At 38.9% G+C, this 8,908-nt stretch overlaps 1 protein-coding gene across 3 annotated transcripts; it reads left to right on the plus strand.

Moving 5' to 3' along the window:
- The first annotated feature begins 122 nt into the window (after window positions 1-122).
- On the plus strand, window positions 123-7,263 carry LOC127420823 (adenylate kinase 2, mitochondrial-like). 3 transcript variants are annotated; one of them, XM_051663379.1, is made up of 7 exons: window positions 123-313; window positions 2,600-2,725; window positions 2,867-2,977; window positions 5,221-5,315; window positions 5,912-5,984; window positions 6,158-6,353; window positions 7,065-7,263. In XM_051663379.1, the coding sequence occupies exons 1-7, from the start codon at window positions 215-217 to the stop codon at window positions 7,070-7,072; spliced, it is 708 nt and encodes a 235-aa protein (XP_051519339.1). In that variant the 5' UTR covers window positions 123-214; the 3' UTR covers window positions 7,073-7,263. The 3 variants fall into 3 exon arrangements, with proteins under 3 accessions (XP_051519339.1, XP_051519337.1, XP_051519338.1); XM_051663378.1 differs by having other exon boundaries at window positions 124-313; window positions 7,062-7,263; XM_051663377.1 differs by lacking the exon at window positions 7,065-7,263 and having other exon boundaries at window positions 6,158-6,947.
- Window positions 7,264-8,908: the final 1,645 nt, after the last annotated feature.

Genomic DNA, 8,908 nt, shown 5'->3' on the forward strand with positions numbered 1-8,908 from the left:
GACGTGTCATCCGGATATGAGATGAGTCTCAAGCCTTCGACTCCATCCAATGATTTTGCGTTGTGAATAAACGGCGTGCCATTGGCCAATCAAATGGCTCGCCTGGTGCGAGGAGGCGGGGCTTTGAGTCCACACTACATGGAGGCGTTAACACTTCCTTTCTTGGCGAAGTGTGTCGAAAGAAGTGTCTTCAGTCCTTTTACAGCTTGTAACCATGGCCCCCGGCACGCAAACGGACGACAGGGTCTCCAGTGTACGGGAAGGCATTCGTGCCATTCTGCTCGGCCCGCCCGGTGCGGGGAAAGGGACGCAGGTGAGAGTCTATGCGAAGGGCCGCGTGGCTCATCCTTTTCTGTCCAGCAGTCGTGAGAGATAGTTTAACTCAACTGAACTCATACCCCTTTGGGCCGGCAAACATGTTTTACTGTCTCTTTAACGTGTGCCATCATGTTTCCCTGAGCTTTATCAGTGGTTTCTGACCAGATTGTTCGTTCTGTGCAAACGCGGAATGAACAGGGTTTCACATCCACGTGAACCAGAAGGAGATTTGGAAAATTGATTTGATGAGCTGTGTGACCACATTCACTGAGCGAACACCCTGTGATCACCTGTCTCGTGGTGACCACTGGGGAAGTTGTAGAGTTTTCTGTTAAGTTGAGCAGTCATGTAAATCAACTGTCTATAAATAATTGTAAGTGTACCAGCTTTCAGGTCACACAGCAAAAGATTTTGAGATATCACTTGTAGTAGGCAGTATTTGTTGCTGTGAGCTTTAACACTTGGCTTTAGAATGTGTTTACATCAAAAAAGTGTGACATCTAATATGGTGTGGCCTCTAACATGTCCCATGCAATCTATCTCTGGTATGTCTACTTTGGAGATTAATGCATATAACATATACAGAAATGTACATACACCTTAGCCAAATACATTTAAACTCAGTTTTTCGCAATTCCTGACATTTAATACTAGAAAAATTTCCCCGTCTTAGGAAAGAAAGAAAGAGAGAATTATTTCAGCTTTTATTTCTTTCATCTTCATTCCCAGTGAGTCAGAAGTTTACATACACTTGCTTTTTAAATTGTTTGACTTGAGTCAAATGTTTTGGGTAGTCTTCCACAAGCTTCTCACAATAAGTTGCTGGAATTTTGGCCCATTCCTCCAGACAGAACTGGTGTAAATGAGTCAGGTTTGTAGGCCTCCTTGCTCGTACATGCATTTTCAGTTCTGCCCAATATCGGATTGAGGTCAGGGCTTTGTGATGGCCACTCCAGTACCTTGACTTTGTTGTCCTTAAGCCATTTTGCCACAACTTTGGAGGTATGCTTGGTGTCATTGTCCATTTGGAAGACCCATTTTCGACCGAGCTTTAACTACCTGGCTGATGTCTTGAGATGTTGCTTCAATAAATCCATATAATTTTCCTTCCTCATGATGCCATCTATTTTGTGGCGTGCACCAGTCCCTCCTGCAGCAAAGCACCCCCACAACATGATGCTGCAATTTTTGTTTCATTAGACCAGAGGACATTTGTCCCTATGTGCACTTACAAACTGTCGTCTGGCTTTTTTATAGCAGTTTTGGAGCAGTGGCGTCTTCCTTGCTGAGCAGCCTTTCAGGTTATATCGATATAGGAATCATTTTACTGTGGATATAGATACTTGTCTACCTGTTTCCTCCAGCATCTTCACAAGGTCATTTGCTGTTGTTCTGGGATTGATTTGCAGTTTTCGCACCAAACTACATTCATCTCTAGAAGACAGAATGCGTCTCCTTCCTGAGTGGTATGATGGCTGTGTGGTCCCATGATGTTTATACTTGAGTACTATTGTTTGTACAGATGAATGTGGTACCTTCAGGCATTTGGAAATTGCTCCCAAGGATGAACCAGACTTGTGGACGTCCACATTGCTTTTTCTGAGGTCTTGGCTGATTTCTTTTGATTTTTCCATGATGTCAAGCAAAGAGGCACTGAGTTTGAAGGTAGACCTTAAAATACATCCACAGGTACACCTCCAATTCAGTACACCTCCTATCAGAAGCTAATTGTCTAAAGGCTTGACATAATTTTCTGGAATGTTCCAAGCTGCTTAAAGGCACAGTTATCTTAGTGTATGTAAACTTCTAACCTACTGGAATTGTGATATGGTCAATTAAAAGTGAAACAATCTGTCTGTAAACAGTTGTTGGAAAAAATTACTTGTGTCATGCACAAAGTAGATGTCCTAAACGACTTGCCAAAACTATAGTTTGATAATATGAAATCTGTGGAGTGGTTAAAAAATTAGTTTTTATGACTTCAACGTAAGTGTATGTACATTTCTGAATTCAACTGTATATATATATATATATATATATATGTGTGTGTGTGTGTATATATATATATATATATATATATGTGTGTGTAATTATAATGGTATCAGTCAGAACAAGAACAAAGTTAGTTGAAGTATACAAATCAAATTCATTTATTCTGCCTCAGAATTGTTAGCTAAAAACAAATTTTGGTCCTTCTAATTCTAATTTTTATGGGATGTAATGTTGAAAGTATTTATATTGTTTTTAGATTCCTTAATTTGTTTTCTTTTATCCACCACAGGCACCCAGGCTTGCAGAGAAGTATTGTGTGTGTCATTTAGCCACTGGAGACATGCTGAGAGCCATGGTGGCATCTGGCTCAGACCTTGGCCAGCGTCTCAAGGAAACCATGGATGCCGGCAAACTGGTAATATGAATGCATATCTGGTGTACACTGATCCTTAAATCAATTGGGATACTGTTAATATAGTGCTAGAGTCACTAGATTGGACTCGACCGTGTTTGGAGGTATAAAGACTTGTAACCCTGATCGTCGCCTGACCTTTAGGTGAGTGATGAGATGGTGGTGGAGCTCATAGACAACAACCTGGATACACCTGACTGCAAGAATGGATTCCTTTTGGATGGTTTCCCACGTACTGTCAAGCAGGCAGAAATGGTGAGGACTTTGAATTAGCCCACAACAATTTAGAATCACTCAGTATGTTTACATTGACTTTAAAGTTCAATTTCAATTGGACTAAAGCAATAATTTGTCTTTTTAAAATGTCTTATAAATACTTTAGTTCAACTGAAATCATATCAGATTAACAGACCTACCTAGATAATTAGATTGTTGCTCGGCTTCGTCCAACATGTATACATGTTAAAGGAAAAGTTCACCTAATAATAAAAATTCTCTCGTTTACTCACCCTCATGCAATCCCAGATATGCATGACTTTTTTTCTTATGCTGAAAACAAATGGATATTTTTAGAAGAATATTTCAGCTCTGTAGGTCCATACAATGCAAGTGAATGGTGACCAAAACTTTGAAGCTCCAGAAAGCACAAAGGCAGCATAAGTTATCCATATAACTCCAGTGTAGGCATGTGACAGTATTCAGTTATATGGTATATAACGGTAATGAACATGCACGATATTGTTATCGTGGGCACTTAATAATACCATTGATAATTCTAGATAACCTTTATCCAAATTGTTTAGATTTTTCTGATTGTTATTCCATTAACGAATCGAGACTTACAACACTGCATGTATGCGGCACAAAAGACACATGGGCTCTCTGATGTAAACAAACCAGCATGGACTAGAAGCATGGCTAAAGGAGGAATGCAGCAAACCCTTTATCCGACTTCTAGTAGAGTTAAGTCAATATAGTTGAAGTATTTTGGGTTCCATAAAAATTCAGAGAGTGTGATGGTTTCCCTTTTGTGCAAAACATGTGGCAGAAAAATGGCAGCGAAACAAGGGAACACCTCCAACATGTTTGTGCATTTGCAGGACAATCATTCTGTTTAATTCAGCAAGATAAAGGTAACATCTGCTCGTTTTTCTAAACTGTTTTTGAAAACTGAGAGACATCACTCTAAGAGACAGTTAGCTAAGTGACGACAAAGAAATTGAACCGTTGTTGCCATTTGCAGATAATTTGTAGCTTGCTTTCAAGTGGCCGAAGAATAGTTCACTAAAACTCCGTTAGCTACACGGTAAAATACAATTGGAATTCAATAATACTAAATCCTGTAATCAATAATGGCAATGTGGCACAGTGATGATTTCAATATTAAGTTAGAACGCCACGCAAACGTACATTTCCATACAGTGTGAGTGAACTTATTAAATTAAATTATTACATTTAGTGCCTAGCTTTATATTAGCAACTGGCTTGCTATCCAGAAAGAAAAAAAAACATGCATACTATTGTTGTAGTCTAGGAGCAGACTTGATAAAATTAGTCTAGCCTTACTTTAACAATAGCCACAACAAGACAAGGTCTGTTCTGATCTGTAATGATCAGTGGCCCTGTGGCAGAATGACCATTTAAATATAAGACGTCAACTAAATGTTATATTTGGTTATGTATCTATGGTGTTGATGGTAGTTGTTTAAACGTTCAGGGTTCTTTTCCATGTTCTTCATTATCAGTTAATTTAAAGGCCAGTTTGGTATTTAAAAAGTAATTAAACTTGTTATTAAGAGAACAATAATGTTTATCTTTCAACCCGTTTTTTTGTAATGTAATTCAATACCGTGATAATACCATATACCGTGATAAAAGCTTTAGCAATTATCGTGACTTGAAAATTTGATACCGTCACATGCCTACTCTAGTGGTTAAATCAATGTTTTCTGAAGCAATATTATTGGTGTGGGTGAGAAACATATTTAAGGAATTTGTTTAATATAAATTCTCCTACCTGCTCAAAAACAAAAGAACTCCTCTTAGGAGAGAATAGTGCTTAGGAGAGCTGTTTGAAAGTGGAGATTTATAGTAAAAAGAAGGACTTAAATATGGATCTATTTCTCACCCACACCTATCATATTGCTTCAGAAGAGAAGGATTTAAACACTGGAGCCTTTATGTGCTTTTGGAGCTTCAAAGGTTTGGACCTTGTTGACTTGCATTGTATGGACCTACAGGGCTGAGATATTCTTATAAAAATCTTTGTGTTCTGCTGATGAAAAAGGCATACACATCTGGGATGGCATGAGGGTGAATAAATGATGAGAGACTTTTCATTTTTGGGTGAACTATTACTTCAATTAGACCATATATTTACATAAATGTGCATGTAAACATGCTGACTAAAAAAATCGACCATGTACTATAAATGTCTATATATGGAGGTCTATCGGGATGTCAAACCTGTGGCTGCTCTCTGTTTCTCTCTCTTCTAGTTGGATGGCCTCCTGGTGAAGCGTAGTGAAAAACTGGACTCTGTGGTTGAATTCTCTGTTGATGACTCTCTGCTAGTACGCAGGATCTGTGGGAGGTATGAGGTTGAAGAGACCATTTCTAGTCCACAGAGAAATTTTAGAGAAGTTTTATTCTGCTGATACCCTTGACACTGTTTTTATATATATATATAAAAAGTCCAGAATCAGTTTATTATAAATGGATCTTAACATATAGGTTTTTAGTTGTTTTTCATGTTTTTATATTTTAACCTGGATTTTGCTATGAAAATAGCCATTGAAGCTGGCATGCCATTAAAAACAAACAGGTTGTGCACTTGTAGGACTTTAGCTACTGGTTTACCACTGTTAGCCAAATATTCTAATGTCTCAATTAATCTTAATGAAAATGGGATGTCCTGAATACAATTTTACACTCCATTCAAGAACAACACAAATCACATGTACTCATATATATATATATATATGTGTGTGGGCGAATGGCAGGAAAATATCTTTAGACAATTTTGATTGCAATGTTTTACTGATATAGAAAGTGTTAAAAAAGGTGTTATGATTCTTACACTCCAAACTCTGTTTAAAGAGGGATTTTACCCACCATCTCCTTCCTTGTGAGAATTGAAAAACATGAAATCGACACTCTTTTTCAGAGTGACACTCTTTCATTTTTTAGGCTCATCCACCAGCCTAGTGGCCGATCTTACCATGAAGAGTTCAACCCTCCCAAGGAGCCTATGAAGGATGATGTAAGATATCAAAACCAACCATAAAGCAACGATATCTAGTGTTGCACCTCATTTATGTCTGGGGAGTTTATCTGAGACCATTCATTCCTTATTTATGTTAGTTATTTCATGACATGCAAGTGCTTTGTTCTAAAGTTTTTGTCTGATCCATTCCTTTATTCATGTATTTTTAGGTGACCGGGGAGCCTCTTATGCGGCGTAGTGATGACAATGAGACCACGTTGCGCACTCGGCTAGAGTCCTACCACAAGCAGACGGCCCCTCTAGTGCAGTACTACAGTTCCCGTGGATTGCATACTGCAGTTGATGCTTCTCAGTCCCCCGACCTTGTCTTTGCCTCCATCCTCGCTGCCTTCTCTGCTGCTACCTGTAAAGATCTTGTGTATTTTATCTAAATCATCTCTGCATTCCTTTATTCACTCTCACTTTAAAGGGCTCCATAATGATCACATTTGTATTGTGACACGATATTTGAATCTTTTCCGGAATATTCTTAATTCTTTTCATTACAATTGGTTTTTGATTCCTCTGGCACTTCTTGTGCCATGGGTAACTGATCTCCTTAAATAGCATCTTAAATATAGTGCGTAGAACATCAGGAAACTGTGATTGTACTACCCACACACAATTTATTGTCTGTATAGACCACATACAAATTGAAACTAATGTCGTTTGGTTAATTGCCTCCATATAATGGATACAGGTGCTGTAGCACTTTTTTTCTTTTGCCAGACACTTATAAAAGGGTATGATAATGTAATTTGCACTACTGCAGGTTAGATGTAAGCCTATTTACACAAGGTAATGTTATAAAGAATAACACGGCCTGACTGATGGATTTGGCTCATGTAGTAATGCTTGTTTTCCAGTGGAGGTGTGAATATTTAATAAGGACTGCACTTCATTTTGCCATTCAATGGGATGATTACTGAACAAAATAAAGCATTTTATGTTTCTATTTCATGTACTATGTTTTATTATTATATTAATTTATATTTTTACAAACATATGTCCTGAGTTGAATCATTAATTTACTCGTGGCCTTTTTCCTTTTTTTTTTCTTTTTTTTTTTTTCAGCAGCTGTATGAAATCCAGTTTCTCCCATCCAGTTTGATCCAGATGAGAAAATAAGGGATGGGGAAGTTGGAAGTGAATCAAGAGGTTAATTTAAACATTCCATGTAGCGAGTGTTTTGTTATGAGCTGATTTGACTGAAACCCACATCACAAAAGACTTGGTTGTGCTTTACCTCAAATAAACACGAGACTATTTTCTACTACCTGTCCTTGAATCAAGGTGTCGCTTCTTTGTATTACTCTCAATAGTGTACAGGTGTGGTATGTGAGGAAGAGATGTTTTTTAATTAATGTATGATGCTTTATAGTATACTGAATTAACAAATGTATTAAGTTTGACAATAGCTTTCTGCTGCTTCGGTGCATTTGACTGTTGATTTTTAAAACATCCTTATTCAAATTACTTTGTGTTTGTCACTGAACTGTATTATTGATAAGCAGTATGATTTGAATACATTGTGTATTTTTTTTATTTGTTTTAATTTTTTTTAGGTTCCTGGGTAGTAAGTGTTATTTCCTAATTGCTTATGCCTCAAAAGTATAGAAAATGGATATTATTCCCCACAAACTTTGCTTTTGTGACCAGAAAACAAAGTCAGAAAAAAACAACATATGAATCCAAATGAACATGTATTATACTAAAGTAATACAAAAATGACTTCAAAAGATTTAGAAGTGAGTAGTTTTTTGAGATTTACGATTATACTGTAAATCACGTTCACGAATCAGCCCCCAAATGTAGTCTCCCATCATGTTCTCATTATACTGTCATTGGTAGCGGCGTTCAAAGTCCAGTATATCCTGATGGAAGCGCTTGGCTTGCTCCTTCGAGTACGCTCCCATGTTCTCCTTGAATTTATCAAGATGAGCATCAAGGATATGGACTTTGAGGGATTTCAGAGGTGGAGCTGAGGAGAGAAACCCATACTACCCCAACCAAAAAGACCTCAACAACTTGATTAGAGATCTTGCTCTCACCAAGTCCAATGCCGAGCTTGACGTCTAGGCTCAAGCAGTGGAACTTGTTGCATGAAAGTGTTCAAGTCGCAGATCAGAGGAAGCGTCACCAACCTTTTTCTAGCTTCTTCACCCAACAAGATGGGCTCTGCTTCTGCCACAATATGACCAGTCTGTTCGAGGCAATCGGAATTGCCTGTAACCAGAATAAGTGGCGCCTCTTCATTGACAGCTCATCCAGGAGCCTCAAAGCCGTGCTGCTCCATAATGGTACCAAGTACCCGTCTCTTCCCCTGGCTCACTCAGTGCACCTCAAAGAGGATTACAACAGCATCAAGACCTTGCTGGATGCCTTGAAGTATGGCTGGGAGGTCATAGGAGACTTCAAAATGGTGGCATTCCTGATGGGTCTCTAAGGCGGTTTTACCAAGTTTCCCTGCTATCTTTGCCTTTGGGACAGTAGGGACACCAAGGCTTACTACCACAGGCGGGACTGGCCACAGCGGACTGAGTTCTCTGTGGGGAGGAACAACGTCAAGTGGGAGCCACTGTTGGACCCCCAGAAGGTGCTGATGCCACCACTGCACATCAAATTGGGCCTTATGAAACAATTTGTCAGAGCTCTAGATAAGGAGTCAGCAGCCTTCAAGTACCTTCAAGACTTCTTCCCTAAGCTGTCTGAGGCAAAGATCAAAGCCGGTGTCTTCGTCGGACCACAGATAAAGAAGATCCTGGAGTGCAACAAATTCCCCAAGAAGCTCACTAGTAAGGAGAAAGCGGCTTGGAACAGCTTTGTCACAGTGGTTCGGGGCTTCCTGGGCAATCACAAGGCCGAAAACTTTGTGGAGCTGGTTGAGACTTTGGTGAAGAACTACGGCGCAATGGGCTGTA

This window comes from Myxocyprinus asiaticus, chromosome 30 (genome assembly GCF_019703515.2).
Source record: "Myxocyprinus asiaticus isolate MX2 ecotype Aquarium Trade chromosome 30, UBuf_Myxa_2, whole genome shotgun sequence".
NCBI lineage: Eukaryota > Metazoa > Chordata > Actinopteri > Cypriniformes > Catostomidae > Myxocyprinus > Myxocyprinus asiaticus.

Bases quoted from the DNA above. Each gene is read 5' to 3' on its own strand.
- LOC127420823 (XM_051663377.1), top strand. From the start codon at position 215: ATGGCCCCCGGCACGCAAACGGACGACAGGGTCTCCAGTGTACGGGAA. The intron at 5,316-5,911 runs GTATGAGGTTGA...TTCATTTTTTAG, and splicing joins GTACGCAGGATCTGTGGGAG to GCTCATCCACCAGCCTAGTG. The intron at 5,985-6,157 runs GTAAGATATCAA...ATGTATTTTTAG, and splicing joins AGGAGCCTATGAAGGATGAT to GTGACCGGGGAGCCTCTTAT.